The following is a 23,270-nucleotide window of genomic DNA, read 5'->3' as shown; positions in this document are numbered from 1 at the left end:
AAGACTAACAGTAGAAAGTGGTAGTCAGCTGGGGCAAACACCACTGGGGCAACGATGGCTGTGGCGTCCCTGAAATTCCTGCCATGATTGAAGACAACCTATTTTATTTACATTAGTAATACAAAGACACACAACCTATTCATTTTGATTACAACTTTATTTCCACTTGTAAATGGAATGAGTTGCAAAAAATGGAAACAACAGTTTTCAGAATTGGTATACTGTTGGATAACACCCAATGGTGTGCAAAATGTCAAAATGCCTCAAAATTAACTACTGTACAAAAATCTGCCATCCCCTAATTCAGTATAAACACTGCATAACTCAAACACTGGATCACAACTGATCAGAAATAAAATGTTAACGCAAAGGATTGGACACAGCATGTAATTAAATGAAAAGTATAAAACAAATCAGATCTCAAAACAAAATTTGTACTGTACGCAACGCACCACACAACGGTGTTAAAACATTTTTGAATCTCCAACTGACAGGCTGGTCTGTAAATCCTTCAATGTAAAAGTGAATCTGTGTGAATTCAATTAAGTGTGCGCAGCATCCTTTTACAGCTCCATCAAAGCTATGATGTCATCAATGCGTGATGTCTTCTTCTCTGCATTCTTCTTACCGAAGGCCTTCTCCACCAGGTCCTGCTTTTGCCTCTGGATCTGCACCATCTTCTCCTCCACCGAGTCCTTCACAATGAACTGGACACAGAAAATCTAATTAGTCTCCAATCTTTAATATTGGGCATTACAATTATACAGTTTAACCACCTAGTTAACTCTGGCCCAGACAGAAGGAGCAACAGGCCACATGGATTAAAGCAAAATAAAATATCACAAGTGAAAATGACCTGTCCTAAGTCTTAATGTGAGATTTTTGTGAAAGGAGCCCCCTACCCCCACACAAAACCATGTAAAATTATGTTTTACTAATATTGTTCTTGCTGTTCTACATACTGCCAACCAGGTGAAGAAATCACAGATTGGGGCTTTACCCTTTGCTTTTATGAAATATCCCAGACTTAAATAATACCCGAAAATATAGCTCGGGTGGCACAGTGGAAAAGCAGCCACCATGCCACCATGCATTCGGCTTTGTCGAACATGATTGGCCTGTGTTGGGGGAGGGAAGCCGGGCGGTGAGGGGATAATTGGCACTGCCTGTAATCCTACAGGCTGGGGTGGGAGTGGAGACAACAGAAATGTATATTGTGGGGAGAAATTAATTGGCATAGCGAATAAATTGTGGAGCAAAATGGGTAAAATAATTATAATAAAAAAGATGAAAATAGCCCATCTACAATTGAGAGCTTGTAGATAGAGCTTGAGAGCTTGTAGATATTTTCGCTGCGCAACATGCTGGCTTCTATGGAATCCAAATGACTGAAATCAGTCGTGGCAACTGAACAACTTTAATCCATGAGGTCACAGTGCTCAGACAAAAGTTGTAATCTTCATCTACTAGTTTCTGACCTTGGTGACCACCACTTTCCTCTTCTGGCCCAGGCGGTGGCAGCGGTCAATACACTGTTCCTCAGCTGCAGGATTCCATGCCTAGCACGCACGCACGCACGCACACACGCACACGCACACACACATTAAAACAAAAAGGCACAGCAGTGGTATGGCCATTTTATTCCTTCAGTGTTCAAGTCTGAAAACAAAGCGATTACAAGGAGATCAACTTTAATCCTCGGCTACCTGTATGTGATGCAATGCATTGTTAGATTGTAAATCAGTTTTTTTTGCAAGTGACACACATTTATAGGCCCTCATTTATCAACCGTGCGTACGCCAAAATAACCGACATTTTCGGCATTTACCATTTCCGTCAAAGCTTGAAATTGAACTTGACAAAAAGTCACGTCTGGTCGGGAGCTGTCGTACGCTTTGTCCTCACCTGTATTTGTCGTAGAACGGCGGAGCAGCATTGTTTGACCAGCTGAGAGGCTGCCACAGGCATCGAAACATATGTATTCACTCCTAAAATGTTAATATAAAACTGTATGTATATGGGCTACATGTAAAAAAAAAGTGGTGCAACTCCCGTCTATTGGTTCTCTGTATCATTCCAATTTGTATCGTTCCAATTTCTTCTCTGTACTCTGGTGCCCCCTACTGGTATAAATAAGTAACATACTCGTGCTCACTTATACATACATGCAGGTACACATACAGGTACCTACCTACCTAGGTACACGGACATTGCTGGATGTAGGAGTGGTTGCACCACTCAAAAAAGGCCTACATCAACGATGTGTCTTTGTGTCATATGAAATTAGGAGATTTCCAACTTTACAATTAAAATTGCGCTTGATGCTTAAGCCATTTAAACAGTGTTTTGCATGAGCGCATACATGCGAGCATTTGGGCTGTCTGTGCTGGAATATTTCCATGACGGGACGTTGGAAAGTAGCCTATAGTGCAGTCAGTGCTGCAGCTGCGGAGAGTCCCAACATGCATGGGTAGCCTATACTGTAACCTAATCTACAGCAGGCCGATGTCTTTCTGGAGTTACGGTAGGCTATGTGCAATCTCCTCCTCGTTTAATAAACCTGACGCGTCGCTGGAATGCCAAATGTGCCGTGCCAGCGCAAGTGGGAACCACATCGGAGATAGGTATAGCGGCTAACCCAGCCCACCACCACAGTACCACATATGAGGCTACGGTTTTCACTGCACAGCCAAGCCCAGCCACTGCAGCGACTGCGAGGCAATCTAAATAGACTGTCGAACGTGCATGGCCAGTTGGTCACGGACGGACCACAGTGATAGAGAGAGACAGACAGACAGGACAGGAGGAGCACCTATGCAAAACAGCAGTGTGTGTGTGCCTATTTGTTATTTAATTCATGGTTCACAGGTTCAGGTTTTCGTTCACTAATATATCTTGTTGTATATTAAATAAAAAAGACTTTAATAATTTAATATACAACTAACACACAGTGAAAGTTGCTTGCAAATTGTGATATGTGCGTGCGTGCGTGCGTGGGGGGGGTGAGGCGGGCAGCAAGGGAAGCGAAGCGAGAGGAGAAAAAGACAGCTTTATTTAATTCATGCAGGTTTATTTATTTAAGATACAACAAGTTGCGTGTGCGTGCGTGCGCCTGTGTGTATGAGAAAGGGGTTCAGCAAGGCAAGCCAGCGAAACTTTTTTCCTGTAACCATGGTTTCAGGATTGTATTGCAGAACGTTCATGTCGCAATAGAGGGCGAGGCTTGATTTCATAGGGCGTGCCAGATAGATTTCAGCCGTCACATTTATTAACGTCGGAACGAAATTAAGGAAGGATCAGCTGTTTGCGATCACTTTATAAATGCCGTGGCGATGTGGGTGTACTACGAAACCTACACTCGAATCTGTGGCAGATTTTACACTCAATTGATAAATGAGGGCCATACACTGTACAATAGAGTATAGATTTGGTTTCAGGGAGTACCTATCCTACTGAAGGAGTTGGGATTAGTGCCAGTCAAAGAAGTGTTACCTGAGAGGTTCCACTTAGGGGAAAAGGTCACTTCTGAAGCCTTGCAATCTTATAAAATGTTGGCCTCACAGCACAACATGTCTGTACAATTGCAGTGAAGTAAATAGGTTATCAATGTAATGGGTCCCGGCCCCCGGGTGGTCTTTTAGATGGGTCCCAGGAACATTTTATGAGTCCTACATCAATGACGTTAAGAGTACAGTATTGCATCCCAGGACCCCCGGAGGGTGACATGATTGTGTCCTTTCTCAATTTAAGGTTGCATTCACACCTAATACTTTGGTAGACTCGATGCGAATGGGCGTTGGGATTCTTGCATATTTAATTTGCTGCGGTTTGCCTTCACACTGCGCTGTCATCCGCAGCAATTGGAAACTCAGCAGGGAACTTCATCAATGTGTTCCATTCATAAACTACACAGTGAAATCTAATAATCTATGGTGTTAAAATAATACTTTGAGTAATAGTTAGGACGTAAAATTAGGGTAACGTGTGTCGGGGACTAGACGTCTCTCTCTCTCACTCTTGTGTGTGCACGCACTGTTCAGCACAAAATGAATCTCCGTTTACAAGTTTATCGACATGAAGAAAGTTCCCACTCCCTCCCCACACAGTGACAGCAGTGACAACACTCCATGTTTACGCACAGACGGACTGAATATTCTGTACACTCACTACAGTGTTTTTATTTCCTTAAGCAATTGATTAATGTACTCGTCCTCATATTTCAATGAGGGTTCAGTCTCCTACTCTCCTTATTTGCCCACGTCTATCGGTTAAACGGGACATCTTTGCGCTGCGTAAAATTAATATCCCTTCTCCATCTCCAACTGTGCTTAGCTTCATTTCCTTTATTTGCTGCGGATTGCATTCCCACCTGCACCAAATCGAACCAAATGCCAAAATGCGATTGGAAGCGAAGCGAAACCCCCGTTTTTTGGCGGAGTAGAATGTGGTTCATTGATGCGCATTAGGATTCGATTGAGGCTTCACACCTGCCAAAGGAAGCGCACTTTCCGACAATGTGCAGCAGGATTTGTTTTAATCGCAGTAAAGCTTTCTGGTGAGAAGGCGACCTTAGTGAGTCTAAGGATGCAGGCTATTTGCATCACTGATTATCCATAGCTCAACAAATCATTTTAGAATTCACTTGGAACAATTTAATTTGAAACATAAATGCCATTACCACCCATCCAAGTATCCGGCTTCTTCTCAAAGAACTCACCGGATCCATGAGAAAGACGTGAGATGCGGCAGTCAAGTTAAGCCCCACCCCACCGGCTTTGAGAGACAGCAGCATGATGACAGGGCTGTCGGGAGCGGGGTTCTGAAAATCCTGGATGACCTGGGCGCGTTTCTTCTGGGTCATGCTGCCATCCAGACGAACAAAGCTGAAGCCTTGCTCCCTGGGAAAGAGAAAAGAGTCACGTATACAGTCATAGTGTATATAGTGTGTAGGTTAATGTGCTCGCCTCAAACATGCCTCTGGTCTAAGTTTAAGTCATGCCACAAGAGTCAAGACTTTCCAGTCAGATTCCCTTCTATCGCAGAATCCATTGGCAAATACTTGACTTGTTCAATGTTTTTTGCTTCTGGGGGCTAGGGGCACTTCCTCTTCCCATGTCATCATTTACAACTTGAAATGCGAGGTGTATGAAATTAATACTAAGAATGGTGTCACAACAATTTGAGGAAGAGGAAGTGGCAGTAACTATAAACTATCCCACAAAATTGGCCATTACTCCCAGAGACAAATCTGGAAAAGTAAATGATTAGCTGATGGGTTCTGAGATTGGCCTCCTTTCAGTCTGTCTCAAAGAAAAAAGGACCCTTCTTAAAAATAACGTAATTATCTGAAAATTCTAAAACAGAAAATCTAGAAATGATCATTACTATAGTCAAATATAGTCATTACAGTCAGGGATCACTCGCATTATTAACACAATCCATGCCAGTACACTACAATAGAAACGCAGACCAGTGGCCAACGTTTCTATTGTATTGTATTGTAAAAATAATTAAGGCGCAAAATTACGTCCTGGCACAGGGGGACGGGGGTTAAACGTAACCTGTCGTTCCTTGGCTTGGATTGGGTTAATAATTAAAGGGAGAGGAGGCTCCCTTTAATTATTGTTCATTTGGTTTACTTTTTGGCTCCGGCACATCACCCAAGTCTATGGGTAGATTTTCTTCACTATTTAGTCTGAAAAGCCAACGCAAAAATCTAAGATGACACAAATGCTTTCCCGGTTTTAATGAGTTGTTAAATGTGCCTGTGTTACCTGAGTGGGATCTCCAGTATGTTGAGGAAGCGTGTGAACTGAGAGACAACCAGACATTTGATGGTGCAGTCCTCATTCCGCAGACGGAGTAGATTATTCATCAGAGCATCTACCTGTACACACACCCACGGGACAACAAGGAGGAAGGATATATTAACACTTAAACCCTCTAGGCTTAGTAAACTGGACCTGAGTTGGCGCTCAACACATTACAATGCAATGCATTGTGAGCTTGTAGGTCAGCTAAATTAGATTAGATTAGATTCAATTTATTGTCACTGCACATAGTATACAAATACTTTGACAATGAAATGAATAGTGGCGTCCAACCAGAGTGCAATACAGTAATGCAATAATGGGAATAAATACACTTGTTGTTGAATGTACAGAATGTACAGTATGTACAGTAATATATAATAAAGGAAATAAATAGAAAAATAGACAATGAAGTATAAATATAAATGAGGAGTATGCATTATACACACCCACCCACACAAGCCATAAGATGCTAGTGTATGTATGGTGTGAGCATGAGAGTTCAGATGGGAAGGAGGAAGGGGGTATCATTGTTCAGTATCATTGAAGAGGGGCAGAGTTCAGCAGGGAGACAGCAACAGGAAAGAAGCTGTTCCTGAGCCTACTAGTGCGGGAACCAATAGACCTATAGCGCCTCCCGGATGGAAGAAATTATCCACCCAAGAAATGGAATGCATTTCTCTGGCTTGGACTTTTCTTATCTCTTCTTTCTTAGACTTTATTAATGACCAAACTATTGATTAGAATTCAAATCGATTACATTTGAGATCATTTTAATAATTTGAATTAAAATAGGATTTTATTACTCTAGCTCTCACAGAGGTGTGTTTGTGTGTACCTTTGAACTGGTCCTCCACTTCTCAGATTGCATCTCGTCTTTCTCCTCCAACTCCTCTGGTGGCACCTCCACCAGTTGGCTGGTCTTAATGTCACTTCGACAGAGAGGACAACGTGCCCTGTCCTATATCCACATGGACACGCATGACAATAGAAAACAGTGTTACACTTGTCCTATATCCACATGGACACGCATGACAATAGAAAACAGTGTTACACTTGTCCTATATCCACATGGACACGCATGACAATAGAAAACAGTGTTACACTTGTCCTATATCCACATGGACACACATGACAATAGAAAACAGTGTTACACTTGTCCTATATCCACATGCACATGGACACCATGACAATAGAAAACAGTGTTACACTTGTCCTATATCCACATGGACACGCATGACAATAGAAAACAGTGTTACACTTGTCCTATATCCACATGCACATGGACACCATGACAATAGAAAACAGTGTTACACTTGTCCTATATCCACATGGACATGCATGACAATAGAAAACAGTGTTACACTTGTCCTATATCCACATGGACACGCATGACAATAGAAAACAGTGTTACACTTGTCCTATATCCACATGCACATGGACACGCATGACAATAGAAAACAGTGTTACACTTGTCCTATATCCACATGCACATGGACACCATGACAATAGAAAACAGTGTTACACTTGTCCTATATCCACATGCACATGGACACCATGACAATAGAAAACAGTGTTACACTTGTCCTATGCACATGGACATGCATGACAATAGAAAACAAAGAGGGAAATATTCAATTAAAGGAGGCCTGACTACAACCACATGTCACATAGACTGAACTACAAAACAAAAACAAAATACCCTAAAAGCCAATGCATCACAATCAAGTAAAGCACTTTATCCATATTTTATACGTTTTGCTATTCAAAAATAGCAAATCCAAACTCACAGCGCGACACAAATCTCTTCTGGGGGTCCCTGGCACAAAACATTTTCAAATGGGGGTACGTGGCTAATACTTTATGGGGTGCATAGCATGAAAACGTTTGAGAACGACTGGTTTAAGCGTCCTGTGATGACCTCCTCTCCGACGTGCCCATGTACCTGTTCGGCGCTGATGACCCGGGCAATGCAGGCGCGGCAGTAGACGTGGGCGCAGTGTGTGATGACAGGCAGATGCACTGACTCCAGACACACAGAACACTCCTCGTCACAGCCAGTGGCGAGCACCAACCGCAGCTTCTGTATCAGACGCTCTCGTAGCTCAGACGGCGTAGCAGACGAACCTGGAAGGAGGGAGGGAACGTATGGTTCACGTTGAATAACTGAATTATTTACACCACAACTTCCTTTTTAAGTTCCCGCCAGGACACTCTCATCAAAATATAAACTATTCATTACAACAATGTTAAAAAAAAAAACACGACAGCCAATCTGGGCACTCAGGGGAACAGCCATTGTTTAATTAAAAGGCAACTGCAAAAATGTTTTTAGACCTTGGAAGGTCTTTATCAGGACGAAATTAATTCATGCATTCATTTCTCCCTGATAAAGACCTCCCAAGGTCGAAACATCTTGGCAGTTGCCTTTTAATTAAATAAATGTTCCGCTTTTTTTTTTACTCCTGAGTGCGCCTGTTTTTACTCCTGAGTGCGTCTGTTGTTTTTTCAAATGCCTCTGATGTTACAGTTGTTTGTTTTTTGGCAGGGCAGCTCTGCTCGCAGGCCTACGTGCTTTTTACGGCATTGTTTACAAGAAAGCAGGAAGCTATCCAATGATAAAACAAAAAATATATATATCCTTTACTCAGTTCTTTGAGTATTTTGGCCACCAGAGCAGGGTGGCAGCAGTGCTGTCGAAGCCTCATCAGGATGGCCAGCACATCAGCATAGTTCCTCGTCATGGTCCCCTCAGCCACGTATCTGCACAAGCACACACACACCATTAACACACTCTGGAGAAAATAACCATTTTTGCAACGTTGACACACATTCAACACACCCGTAGGTACAACGTACCTGTTAAGGGTGGTCTTTCCCTCATTGCGCGCCATCTCGTACTCGTTTCTCTCTTGAGGGGTCATTTCAACCTGCTCCACGCACACCGTCTTTTCAGGCAGAGACACCAGGGGGTGCCCATTCACCGTGCTGGACTTGGTTCTCCTCAGGGTGATGCACTTCACCAGAGTCTGGAGGTTCCTGCACAGAGCATCCAGGTTAAAGGCATTCATATAATTCAAGATGTCTCTGTATCATCATCTCATTTTCAATATCCTCCAACTTTTGGTTATCTTCTCTTGTACTTGCACAACAGTGCCTTTGTGAAAATGTCTGTGACTGTAGTACTGCAGTATATACTGCACATTTTGTGTGGTAGGGTTGGGTCGTTAAAAAGTATTTATAATGCTGATGGTATTCATATCAGTATAACCGTATAACTGTCATTATAATGCAAAGCAAATATAGAGACAGCAAATCTAGGCTTCTGTGATTTTTTTTTCTTTTTTCTGTGAAAGTTGATGAGTTATGTTTTTCCTCTTAGTAAGTTCTTTACTCTACAAACTGTAGTGGGGTGAGATCAATAAAGTTCTGTCTATCTATTCATATATACGTCAAGGACAGTTGAAAGTACCAAAGTTGGATTGGTATATTAAAAATCACACCTGTGTGAAGTGAGGGGCGCTAATATATTAAAGTCTAACTCATGTTGATTAGGTGATGTAATGCTACTCTGTGTGCAGATGTGCACAGAGTACAGACTCACAGAGTGGGATATCAACAAAGTCATGAAGTAGAATGTAACTGTTATGTAGTGTACTAGTGACATCCACTCACTTGAGGCCAGCCCTGTCTCCCTGAGCAACAGGTCTCTGGATGACCCTGTCCCACCACTCCTTCACGTCAAAGGGCTTCAGACATAGGAAGGCCAGCAGCATCCACAGGTCTTTCACACTGTTCTGGATGGGTGTTCCTAGACGGAGGGACACAAACAGCTATGTTTAAAATGCTGTGTGTGTATATAAAATCCTCAGTGTTAAAGCTGCAATCTGTACATTTGATATCCAACCTGGGATTTGACCCAGGATCTCCTGCGTGAGACCAAATACCTACAGTACCTCAGTCTAGATGGAATCCCACCTTGGTCAGGGGAGATATTGCGCTTAAGAGCTTGAACAACACCAGTGTCTATATATCTCAGTGTTAGAGCAGGGAGACCACATTCAAGTCCAACTACTGCAGGTGTGCTAGTTAAATTGTTGTGACCGTAGGTCGCAGATTACTATGAAAACCTAAAAAGCCCGTCCGTCCGTCTGTCAGTTAGGTCACGCCACCATATATGGATGTCAGTCCATCACGCCTCGTGTCTTTACACGCTCCATATATGGCTGTCTCCATATATGAAGATCACGACGCCTCGTGACACACTCGCTCCATATACTGTACAACTGTCTCCATATGATCTGACATCATCAAACCCTCTACACTCAAGACATGCTATACATGTATATGGCCATGAACCCAAACAAATGGACACCACATTAATGGAAATCCTACCAGTAGGCAAATCGCCCGGTGAAAAATAGAGTATGGCCTGTTTCTACACATGTTACAACCTGCCAGTGCTCCCAGCCACTCATGGGAAGCGATCAAGAAGAAGGAAGTGTTTGTCCACCCAGAGATTTGTCCTTCAGGTCTTATCTTGCTGGACAACTGACAAACTTGTTGCATTGCAGGAATTCATGAGGGCTGGGTAAGGTTTATTTTCATTTCATGTAGGGCAGTGGTTGGGAATTAATTACCATAACTAACGTTGACACTTTCCTTTGATTTAGGCTTAGACCTGACCGGCACTCTGACTTATTATGAGACCACTACAGTGTCTGTGTGTGATTGTACCAGAGAGTATCCAGCGGCGATATGCTTTCAGCGCGAGTACAGCCTTGCTCATCTGTGCATTGGGGTTCCGTATCACATGTCCCTCATCCAACACCACCCTCAGCCAATTGACACCATGGAGGGGACTGTTATTCTAAAAAGGTAGAAAGACATAATAAAATCAATCAAAAAACATATATAATAATACTGGACATCGGTTGCATGAAGGCTAAATCATAACTGAGGTTGGCAGAGGGATAGTAGTGCCCAGGATTACAGTTTAGGCAATTGGCACCGGGTGAAAAGAAATTAGTTACCAAATCGTGGGATAAATAAGATTTGTGTGGTGTATAACCGCTGCAACTGCATACTGATATATAAAAGCTTGTGTAGTCATTATGTATAGGCCACATCCTTGAATGTTGCATTTAGAGGACATTTAGTTAATTAAAAAAAATAACATTTTATCTGGAGACAGAGTTATACTCCCTTTCTGTCAGAGATAAAGAGTTAATTTCATAGAACAAGAGCTCAAGGTCTCTTCTTAGATACAGAGAGAGCATGTGAAACAGCTGCCTGTCATTGCCACTCATATAAAAGCATTATGCTGTGTGCAACTCAATGAATAACAGATCTGTAGTTAGTTACACATAGCTTGGGAGACAGTACAGGAGGAGACGCTACAGGAGGAACCGAAAACATCTGCGGAAAACAAAGTCAGCTCTTCGGTGCTAGTGAAAGTTTCTGACGAGCCGAAATCATTTCGGCACTACAGCGCCGAAACAGTGGTAAAATTATTTTGGCACTACAGCGCCGAAACAGTGGTAAAATAAGAGTATGAATCGGCCCTAAGACTAAATACAAAATACTAAAGACCTCATCTTTTCTGGCAAAATTAACATTGCTTTAAGACTAGTTTGTATAGTCGACTATGATTAAACAATTTCAGAAATCTAAGTAGGACCAAGACTAAATGGTGTGTTATTCAAAAGACTAAACCAAAATATGTGGAACTAGAAAAAGTGCCCTTCTGGGCACAGGTCTCCACCAGGAGGATAGGAATGTTTAGGAGTAATATAAACATGTTTTTTGTTTGTTTGTTCCAATCTTTGCCAATCAGGATGGAATATGGGAAATGGTGCAGATCTGTGTTGATCGCACGCATGCACAATCCACCTGTTGGTGGCGCTATAACAGGCCAATGTGAAATGGGTGGGCTATATTCCTCAGCCTAGTAGGAAAGTGCGTGAAAGATTTCACGTCAAATTGCACGCTGCGTTCATGATTTGAGGCTTTTTGTTCAAAACAGGCCAATCCTGCAAAATTTGAAAGCCAATGTTAGCCAATTAGGATGGAATATGAAATATCAGACACATCCGTCTTGAGCACATGACTATGGAGATACTGTGTAACGATTTGCGGGATTTTTGGACAATATCCAAAAATGTGTTTTACAAAAGTCGGCCTCCTGGTGGCGCTCTAAAAGCCAGATGTGAACTAGAGAGACTGTGTACCAATTTGCGCGATGTTTGGACAAAATCTGTAGGTGTACTGTGCAAAAACTTGTTTTGCACAAAGCGGCCTCCTGGTGGCGCTATAACAGGCCGTTCTGGAAATGGGGCAGAGGTTCATCGTTGGCATCCAGGGAGTGTGTGTGCAAAATTTGGCATCGACCGGGTTAACGGTGCCGGAGATTAGCTGCTCACGGACACACACACGGACGGACACACGGACGGACAGACGGACGGACGGACGGAGTGCAAAACATACTCTCCCCCCATGCCTTCGGCCTGGTGGAGACAAAAATGAACACTGCTACAGCGTCATATTTGTCAAAGGATCATGTGACCAAGGCATACATATCCCATAACATAATGTTCCTATGTACATGTACCCTGGCTTCCACTCACCCCAAAGTCAGCAGAGAGGACATTGTAGGTGGTCAGCACGATGTCCTGAGAGGACAGAAACTTTTTGTTTCTGTTGCGGTCCGACCCGTAATACATATACACATTGAGCTTCACGTCAGGAGCAACATGCTGCTCAAATTGGTCCTGAACAGAAAGAGGGAAGGGGATGAAAAGACCTAGTGATCATTCATCAACAGCTTTTTTTCATGTGACAAAACACACCACAGTACTTGTTCAGTACGTCCAGTGTATTTTGGGCTGCAAAAGGTAATTGCACAACCGCCTAGCCCACTGCCAAATGTCACTGATGTTTCATTTGTTGGCCATTGACCATGATGATGATGTACGTATGAACTTATTTACATTGAACGACCCTCTGTGGGACTCAAAACAAGAATGGGCATTTTCTATTGGCATAGATTCATAGAACATCATCATATCGTACTATACAATATATCAGGACCAAGTTCTGTTTCCGGGAGATCAACTTACTGAATATAGGAAAAAGCTTGCTGGTTTGCTGGCCTATTCAATTCATGTTAATCATGAAGATAACATTTTAAAGCACATCAACATTATATGCCTGATTTAGCTAAATGGGAGGCATGAAACTCTAGGCTGGGACTGAGATAGAAGTGGGTTAGTCAAGCGTGCTTAGCATGAACAATTGTACATTGACCCCCAGGGTCCCCGGACCCCTTGAGGGAGTTCCAGGGGGTCCCCAGCTAAATGATAGTTTGGAACCAAATGGACCCTCATGGGCCTGCAACTCTGAGTGTACAAATGGAACCAAATGGACCCTAATGGTTCCATTTGTACACTCTTAGAGTTAAATTAACATGGATTTTTACAATATAAATTGGGGGTCATTAATGCCATTAAATGGGGATCTGTAGCGTAATGCATGTCACACTGGCGGTCCTTGAAATAAAAATGGTTGAGAATCACTGCTAGAGCCATGCAAATGTTCTCTTATGGGGGTCCTGTCAAATCTTTTCAAATGGGGGTCCGTGGGCTAATAAGTGTCAATTTGGTGGTGCTTGACATGAAAAACCACTGGTCCAGGTGATTTACCGGTAATTAACATTTATATCATCGATAACACTTACAGTAAAACATTAGGGTAAGCATACTTACCAGCCAGTTACTAAGCACAGACAGAGTAACATTAGGGTAAGCATACTTACCAGCCAGTTACTAAGCACCGACAGAGGACAGTAAAACATTAGGGTAAGCATACTTACCAGCCAGTTACTAAGCACCGACAGAGGACAGTAAAACATTAGGGTAAGCATACTTACCAGCCAGTTACTAAGCACCGACAGAGGACAGTAAAACATTAGGGTAAGCATACTTACCAGCCAGTTACTAAGCACCGACAGAGGACAGTAAAACATTAGGGTAAGCATACTTACCAGCCAGTTACTAAGCACAGATCAATAACACTTACAGTAAAACATTAGGGTAAGCAATGGCATACTTACCAGCCAGTTACTAACAGTAAAACATTAGGGTAAGCATACTTACCAGCCAGTTACTAACAGTAAAACATTAGGGTAAGCATACTTACCAGCCAGTTACTAAGCACAGACAGAGGGCAGATGATAAGAGTGGCTCTGGCCGACAGGTCCTCTTCAGTGTCAGTGGTGGAAGGTTGCACACCTACACACGCACAAAGATTTACATTATTAATATTACTCTTTTTCAATTTGAAACAAAGTGCAAATAAACTGACAGAATGTTACAAAGAGAATGTCAGAACCCACCAGAATTTGGAGCAGGCCTCTTAACAGCCGTCTTAGTCTTTGAGCGTCCATCTGATGTTAATCCACTCAACACTTGCAAAAATGCTACATCCTCGTGCAATGCTGGAGCCTCTGCAAGGCAGACATGCAGTGTTCATCAGTAAGACAATGGAAATCAGGCGGATGGTCATATTTTGGCACACTATTAAAAGCTTCAACATACGTAGATAAGTACCACTGCAGCAAAACTGTTATCACAATTATTTTTATTAAAAGCTCTGTAGTATGCTAATTTGAATATCTGGCCTGATGTTTGGGCTACAACAATGTCCAAAATCAATAGATGTATTCCTCTATTCTCTAAGCAAGAATGTGCACAGGCAGTCTTCTACTGTCCAAAGCATGCCGACAGTACTTGGAGACGTGTTCAGACAACAATCCGCTCATTAAATAAACAATCTTCAGTCACAGAATATTTTTTAATGTGCCGCAGCAGTCATTAAAATGTCATGTGGCGGGGGCCCTGTGTCATTTCAATGACGGCTGCTGCCACACATTAAAAGCTGGGGTGTCCTCTTCCTTTGAAGAGTCATTCTACTTTACCTTTCCTGGCCTTTGGCTTGGTGGCTTTACCCTTTTTCTTTTCTAGAACAGGAAAGGACAGGTTAAGTATTCTGACGTAAGAAGCATTCATGGAGCACGAACACAAAATGTATCACTGTCAGACAGTGATAATTCATTGGTTACATGAATCCTTACTTTTCTGTGGCTTGCCGGATTCTTCAACTACCTCTGATGAATCGACGAACACCACATCAGCTACCTCTGAAGAATCGACGAACACCACATCATCCTGGGAACTGGCACTGACACACACATTGGTTTTCATTTAGTTAAGTATAATTTTTTTTTTTTTTTGCAATGGTCAGAAATAACCAAAATGCATAGATTTCTGTAAAATAAGGTACCACAGACTCCTTGCCTTTACTGTTTCACATCATGCATTTACTGTCATACATACAGTAGTAGGGCTGGGGCGGTATGGGATTTTTATTACCGCCGGTTATTGCCGGCCCCCATACCGCCGGTATGGCGGTTATTGAAATGTAGTGTAATTCTGCAAACTGTTAATAAATATTTTAATAAATCAATCAATCCTTGTTTGTGCCGAATCTGGGTTGCACATGGTTTTTTGAACTCCCTCTGGTGTTGTGTTGCTGGCATGATTAGACTGACTGAGAGTCACTGTTTATTATGATATTTATTATGAAGAAAAATGTTTTTATTTTTGTATTTTTTTTTAACCGCGGTAATGAACCCGATACCGCGGTATGCGTTACATACCGGCGGTATGGCGGTATTGCGGTTATTGCACCCAGCCCTAGTCACTCCCAAAGGCCCATCCTGAGCCAGGAAAAACGCTGCCAAGTACTACACATTTGAGTAGCTTAACCAACCTCCACAAGACACACTATTGCTGGTTTCAATTCAACCTCTATAATAATAATGATAATAACTAACGCTAAAAAACCCGAAAAGTGTAACGTAGAAACCTGTGGCCTGTAGAATGAATGAATAGAAAAGGGGTCTGAAATGTGCCTGAATAATGCATTTTATTAACTGTACAATATGTGAAGACATTGAGGGCAGGATAATAAGCCTAGACAGAGGCAAGTAAGAATAGTAGACACCACGTCAAACCCTATTCTGATTCTTGTAAAGGGATGATGATAATAATAACAAAATAGGCAACACCCAATGAATAATCTTCCTGCCATATTAGAAATAACATACAGTACTTACTGGTCTGCACAGACAGAGCCTGCTGCTGCCTCTTTCACTTCAGTGTTGTCCTGTTTATCACTGCCTCCTGCAACAGAAAACATCATTAACCACATCTGTTATTGCTTCTATACAATCACAGACGAACTGACACGTCTGACAGATAAACTCTACAATATGTGACTGCTCACTCACACACACGATCATTTTGAATTATTTGTTCATTACAAATACAATCTTTAAAGCAGTGGATATTTGACATTACTGTTGTCTACAAAGCATATAAATATCGTAGTGATTTTGGTAAATTTATAGGAAATAAAACTTAAATGTATAGGAAAATAAACTTAAACTTGATTTAATGAGGTAATCAATATCACTTTGCAAACAAAAAGTAAAAAAAATTAGCAGTAAAATAAATGTATGTATGTAATAGTATGTGAATAGACAATTGCATTGTTGACAGTATGGTCCTTTAATGTTGCCTACCATCTTGTTTGTGCGCCTTCTGTGGGCTGGAAGATTGTGCCTCCTATATTGAAAAAACAAATCCAAACACTCAGATTAAAATCAATAATGATCTTACATACTGTAGTTTACCACTAGTCCCATGAATGAATCCTGGTGATATCAACGCAGCCATATACAATACTTCTTGAAAAGCATTTATCATCATTCATAAAATCCTACTCAGCATACTTACACACTTCCCTAGAGGCAGGGGCTTTCCCTTGTGGAAGTTAGTGAGGATAAGAGCAATGGTTGTCAGAGTTTTACCCTGAAACACAAAGGTTGTCAGATAGGCTGGTTTGAGGTTGTGTCTGATTAAATGGTGGATGTCCAGACAGTCCAGTAATTTCTCAAGTCGTGGGTATCATCTACTGAAATACATTTAAAAGTTAAAGATGCAGCAATGATCTATACATACAAGTCTCACACATAAATCTCACACATAACTCAAGGAATGTCTGACCAATCGACTTCAAACGTGTTGTGTGTATCACAAAGAGTGTGTATTGAGAAGTCGGTTGGATCATCATTGAAAATCCAAGTGTCTCTGTATCTGTCTGTCCCTTTCATGCCCATATATGGAGATCTCTGTATCTAGCCTCCCAAGTACTATGATATGAATACTGCATACTCTGACAAGGGGTACATGTACAACTGGAATTGCTTAAACAGAGCGGCATGCATTCCCAATGAGCATCGTTCCCAGCAGGCATTGGCCTGGTTATTCAAACATAAAAAACAATTATTAGAGCATCTTGGTGGAAATTGTACAACATATCTATAAGCTATGCTTTTGTGCATGCATATGTTGTTTGTCATACCAGTCCCATGTCATCAGCCAGTATACCCCCGCGGACCCTCTGTGGCCTTTCTTTGGTATTGAAGCATGTGATGCTGTTGTAGTAGAGTTCTCCCTTCATGGACCAGAAGGGTGGCAGACCAGTGTTGTTCTCACATGCACACATCCAGGACAACGCCTGCTTCTGGTGGGCCATCAAGGGAGTGCACACCGACTACAGATAGATAGCAGGGTAGGAAATGGAAGTGACCGACATGCAGAAAGACAGAGGCAAAGGTGGACAGAGACAGATAGTCAGAAAGATGAGGCAGAGAGCACGGCAAATTATAAACAGGAATGAATCAAGTGGGTTTTATTCGTCTCTAACTCCTACAAGTACAAGCAGCAAGTCTGTTGTCGGGTGGAAACCTCCAAAACTGTCATTCTTCTTCACGATTAAAATTAAAAAATAGGACGCTGTAGTATGATTTATCAATAGAGCATTCATTTATGAAAAACAATATGTTAAAATCTGGAGTGTCTGCTCGACAGCAACGATATACAATACAGATCCTAATTAATTAGGATCATGCTTTTGACTGCTGCTTACCACACAGGTTGTACACCTACAGGCTAATTGACTCTCACCTCTGCAGCGTCTTTCTCTCCATCTTTACTCTCCATCAGACCTTCAAATAGATTGTCAAAGGCATTCTTTAACTGTAAAAAGGTAGAGTACATTATGTCAGTGCATTGTCCATGCAATGATAAGGCATGCTAGTCGAGTATCTGAGTTATAAGTCTGTTACAATTACAAACGCAATTGACCCACAAGGACACATTTGTTGCACCAAATAAGTTGCAATGTCAAGCTAAATAAATACTTCAAAGAATAGGCCAAGCTGAGTTAAAGGTCATACTGTTTACACTTGTATACAAAGTCCTGAGATTATTTTTCTCCAAACACATACGGCCACAATCATATTATAGTTCAATCTATCTATACAGATTACACTATTGATTGGGAAAGTATTTTATATCATTAGTTACTCTATAACGGTCCCAGAACTTTCACATAAAACATATTGGAAATTGGTCACTTTTTTGTTCCTGCATTTTTATTACATAGTCATCGATATTGCACTTACTCACATATTTTTAGAGTAAGTAACTTTATTTTTACACTTCACTGACATGGATAAGAAATTAGATCACAATTGAAATACAAACAAGTCTTGAGTAAGACTTTTAGACCTGGTGGAAATTAAAGAAGCATTGAATAAAATGTCTCCGTTTTATCTCTCCGGGACAAACACTTGCCTATAAACTATGGCTCAAGCACATCCAGTGGAAATACCCATCACCTTAAAAGTACAGTACACAACCTCTATTGTGTTTTACAGTACAGTACACAACCTCACTGTGAATGCACAGCACTATAATGTCTAGTCCTAAAATAGCATTTGAATAGTCAGTTGAAACCTGTATTGAAAGGGTTATTCACCCGTATATTTCTGCTACTGTCTTACCTCCTCTGCAGACAGTGGGATGATTACACGCGGGGGGGCAAGCCCACCCCGAGCATCGCGACTAGTCATCATTAACTTATGTCCTAAAAAAAAGAAAAAGAAAAACCATATACAGCCAGTGAGGGATATGTATGTTAAAGCGCAAATAACATACATTTTAATATTTAATATCATCTTGTCTATGTCCCTCAAAGTTATTTTTATCCATGACATTTTCAGGACTTGGAAAGCAGTTTTAGCAGTTTTGTCCTGAGGTGGTGGGGGTGCTGATATGCAGTTTATTTAATATTTGAGTCATTATAATACTGATGCTAGATAAAAAACGAGGCTTGTTTATTTTTTTTTAAATAAAATAATTAATTCACCAAACGAAAAACAGCGTATGCAATACATATTGAATAGACAGATCTGCTAAGGGAGGCTATGTAAAAGTGTGATTGTGTGTGTGTGTGTGTGTGTGTGTGTGTGTGTGTGTGTGTGTGTGAGTGTGTGTGTGTGTGTGTGTGTGTACCAGTTGGTTTAGTTCCAGGTAGGTTTATTCTGAATCCATGCCGTGCCATTTTTTCAATCACAGCATCTTTGTGCTCTTCTTTCCCCCAGAAAGTCAACATCAATGGCATATTGAAAGCATTGGTTTTCCCCATGTGCACCAACCTGGAAGAGCAATCAACACATACGCTCACAGCTCCGAAATACAATGTCCTAATATACTTAGGAAAACTAAAAGGTTTGGGTCCAAAAACAAACCCAAATAGAGACTACAAATACAAGACTCAACTGGCTTACCCCTCTATTTTTGCCAAGTTGTTGTCCATGACGTAAGCCATGGGTGCTGCCAACTCTCGTTTGATATGTCCCACCTGGCTGCCGTACATGTTAGCCACCATCACAGCATTACGGTCATATGGGTTCTGGGGTTCCCGTACAAGAGCAACCATTTCCTCTGGGTTTACCTGTCAGAGTGAGACATGAAGAACAAACTATGAATGCAGAGGTTTTAAAAGGGAACCAAAATTAACTAGGTAAGGTTTACTGCAGACTTAGTGGGCTACAGTCAGCTACTGTACTGTGGAACAACCTATTTGGAGTTCAACTGATTGGTGACATGCTTTGTTTCTGATTATGTTGGGAGTAAAAATGATAACCCCTGGACTGACTGTTGTCTATCAACTGGTTGACCTGAATTCAATTCTGAGCACAGACAAAATGTCCACTCAGTAGTACTCACCACTCCAGTGTAATATCTGATGCCAACCACAGTGCCCTGCATCTGACCAAACTTCACACTGCCATCTGTATCTGGCTCCTCAGACCGTGCAGCAGTTATAGCCTGGGAGAGCGTCTCTGTAACGGTATGCCGGTCGGTGTAGATGTCCACATTATATAAACTGTCCCTGTCAAACTGCCATCTGCTTTGATAAGGCATTATGTCTGGTACACACACAAAGAGAGAGACAAAGACAGAAAGGAAGGCAAAAACAGCAATCAGAGCTGTGTAGTGAAGTAAACAACTGGTATGAAACCATGTAAACTATTAATTGGGGGGGGGGTACTGTAGGCTGTAGCTTTAAAAAAACATGTCACTGAATCACAACTTTCACAAACAGCTTCTTTGTCCATCACAGTGTTTGCTGGGAAAAGGGTACATTGCAGCAGAAGAGCAGTAACCTAACTGACAAAACACAGTCAACTACAGTACTGTACTAGTAATAACTAATAAACTATCAATCTCAAACTTTGTTATTAGTCAGATAACCCAAATATAATAGGTCAACTATGTGCTTTTACGTTCCCTTTTCAAATTACTAAGCTATGTTTAATTCTACCCAAGTATTGCATCACTGTATTGTATTATTAATACATACTCTCTGAAATGGAAATAAGCCCTGGATGTTTTGCAGATCGTTTTGATAATGGTGTGATACTCTATGTAAGTTTACATGTTTGTATTATTGTCAAATCAAATCAAATACCATTTTAACATAGTAGTCGGTCTACTCTATACCTAGCCGCAATTTGCAACTCAGTTGGAAGCACTCGTTTTTGTTAACGGGTCGCGCTGCTGCCTCCTGCATTATGTGCAAATTTGAAACAGGTGGAATGCAGGGCCGTTCAGTGACATACGACGAGTGCTTCCAAACTCCAGCACTTAGAAAAATAATCACTTGCAGAGGATGTCTTGACAGAAAGTAGCTCATAACATGTCTACGGTGGATTTTTATGAAAAACAAGCTCGGCAGATTGAAAGAGGATAATTCAAGCTTGGACTACAGCTGCAATGTTGGCGAGTTTAACGTTGTTTAAGACAAGCAGATCACAAACCAAAAATGATGAATAGGAAGTGGATGGAGCTTGTTGCAACTCTAGATTCATCCCATTATAAAAAAATCTAGAGTTGCAAATTGCGGCTACTCTATACCTGCCTTATGGAAATCTGAAAAGCTTGCCTCGGCTTCCCTGTACAACTGTCAACTGTGTCACTTAATCAAAGCAACTGATCTAGTAATAATAATAATAATACATTATATTTATGAGGCGCCTTTAGGGCACTCAAGGTCGCCATACAACAGGTTAAAAACAGTTAATACAAAAACACAGTAAAAAGCAAAACTAGGGTACAGCTTGCAGCAGAAGACAACAGAGGTCTACACAGGCAGGTTTTGAGGCGAGTTTGGAATATGGTGATAGATAGTCCATGTTATCAGGGGGGAGGGAGTTCCACTGTTCCAGAGAGGTGATGGGCAGAGCGGCTGAAGGCTCTTTCTTGACCCCATGGTGGACAGACTGGCTGGGAGAACTTTCAGAGTGATGGATAGTATTGTAATTTGTACATCAGTTATTTCAGTCAAGCGACATCCTAATGTGATGGAGCAGAGCCTTATATGAAATGGCTTATTACACAGCTGCAGTTATAGTTTGAGTTGAACCATAACTACGTTTTTAGTCAACCACGACGCCCCCTTGGACGCCTCCACGCTAAAACATAGCAAACTTACTTTAGAAAACTCATTTTAATTGCTTGCATTTTATACTTAATTGCTTACCCGATAACAATGTCTGTCTCAGATGCGCCAGGCCAGCAGGTGCTGTTTACTACTACGTTCATTAACCGTTTTATATTAAAAAAATAGTTCATTAGAAAATTCAGTAGAAAACTGTCATAAACGTAAACGTTATGTACCCCTTTATAATTGAGGCAGTACATTTGTTTCTATCACAGTAACGCTATTTCCCTCGGTTTTTAATCTCGTGCGCCCCTCATTGCACAATATATTTTTTTTTTTGTAAATATTAGTTAGTTAGTATAGGCTCACTTACGGTATATTAGTAGCCAGCTATGGTTGTTTTGACTCCGCTGCTCTAATCTACTCCCCACCGTAGGTACCTCCGTCGTCCAGAATACTAGTTAGCTGTTTTGCTATTAGCCAAGTTTACCCGCCCTCTCCACCCAGCTGAGTTCTGACCAATGAATGCAAAGGGCAACTCAGTTTCCTTCACGTTCATTGGTCAGAGATCTTACAATGACTTTTCAACGTTGTCTCTCACAACTAATAATTATGTCCAACAAAAGCAGAGAAGAAACAAAGAAACGAAGCAAAAATAGCATACAGAACCATAGAGGAACTCCTTTGATACAAGACAGTTTAGTATCAACTCAAGTGTGGAATTCTGTGGAATGTGTAGTGAATGAATAGTGATGATGGGCAAAACCAGAGCCTTAGATATTACATGGCAAAACGACTCTCTGAATCCTTGAAAATGAGAATGAGTTCATCACTTGCATGGTATTGACATCTACTGGTGAGATGGAAGTAGTGCAGTCAAATGCTGCAGATGGGAGATTCTCAATCAATGTGAATTTAAGAAACATGCTCTCAGCAGTGTCAAACAGGTGATTTCCCACACTAGACCTCTAGATCTCTTTCATCCACTCCTTCCACTAATTTGATCCACTCCATTATGATTAAAGGTATATTCAGTGATTTCACTTAATTCAAATATCACTTATTTTTTTGTTTTGTTGTGATAATCCTCCCTATTATAGAGTGTGCTGGCCATATAAGGAGTTCCTCCCTGTCCCCAGTTAACCCCTGGGGGTCAAAAAACCTTAGGTTTCGTTTTTGACTCTCTATCCTGATTGGACGAAAGGCTGGGTCCCACAGCCAAAAACGAAACCTAAGGTTTTTTGAGTGAAATCACTGAATATACCTTTAAAATACAAAACAACCCCAAGCGTAATACTAATGCATCGTCAGTGATAGCCAAAGAACTCAGAAGGATACTTGAATCAGTCTCTGACTCAGATTCTTTATATATGAAGATAAAAGTTCTAAATGGGTCAACCAAATGGACATTTTAGAGTTAGAGTAAGTTACCTTGCTGCCTTTGCCTATATTTCTTCTTCTTCCATCTGCTTTTCGCTGCAAGACGGGGTTTTTTCTGACGTGGCATCTACAACAGTAAAAGCAAAGGAGAATAAAACAAAAAAT

General features: G+C 41.3%; 2 protein-coding genes across 2 annotated transcripts in view; one reads left to right on the top strand and one right to left on the bottom strand.

Moving 5' to 3' along the window:
* The window catches only part of LOC310878260 (serine/threonine-protein kinase PAK 2-like), a 155,621-nt gene that overhangs the window by 113,786 nt on the left and 18,565 nt on the right, over positions 1–23,270 (top strand). The gene's annotated exons all lie outside the window — the stretch shown is intronic.
* Positions 269–22,174, bottom strand: hltf (helicase-like transcription factor). Its single transcript, XM_083791343.1, has 25 exons — positions 22,099–22,174; positions 20,009–20,211; positions 19,567–19,733; positions 19,292–19,434; positions 18,781–18,863; positions 17,900–17,971; positions 17,295–17,486; positions 16,667–16,741; positions 16,453–16,495; positions 15,985–16,051; positions 14,941–15,047; positions 14,785–14,826; positions 14,203–14,313; positions 14,007–14,098; positions 12,437–12,580; positions 10,548–10,680; positions 9,486–9,621; positions 8,670–8,849; positions 8,458–8,573; positions 7,756–7,937; positions 6,649–6,771; positions 5,775–5,887; positions 4,718–4,898; positions 1,479–1,559; positions 269–707 (listed from the first exon to the last, which is right to left on the bottom strand). The coding sequence occupies exons 2-25, from the start codon at positions 20,204–20,206 to the stop codon at positions 564–566; spliced, it is 2,925 nt and encodes a 974-aa protein (XP_083647469.1). The 5' UTR covers positions 20,207–20,211; positions 22,099–22,174; the 3' UTR covers positions 269–563.

The sequence above is a fragment of the Protomyctophum parallelum genome (assembly GCF_964188405.1).
Source record: "Protomyctophum parallelum genome assembly, chromosome: 20".
Lineage (NCBI taxonomy): Eukaryota > Metazoa > Chordata > Actinopteri > Myctophiformes > Myctophidae > Protomyctophum > Protomyctophum parallelum.
Note: the sequence above shows the minus strand (reverse complement) of the source record. Positions and strands in the feature narration are given on the sequence as shown.

What these genes read in the sequence shown, in the direction of transcription:
- hltf (XM_083791343.1), bottom strand. Translation starts at nt 20,206, where the DNA reads ATGCCTTATCAAAGCAGATGGCAGTTTGACAGGGACAGTTTATATAAT. An exon ending in GAGAGAAAGACGCTGCAGAG is followed by an intron (nt 17,487 to 17,899) that starts GTGAGAGTCAAT and finishes ATCTATCTGTAG; the next exon opens with TCGGTGTGCACTCCCTTGAT. An exon ending in ATACTGGAGATCCCACTCAG is followed by an intron (nt 4,899 to 5,774) that starts GTAACACAGGCA and finishes TCTCTTTCCCAG; the next exon opens with GGAGCAAGGCTTCAGCTTTG.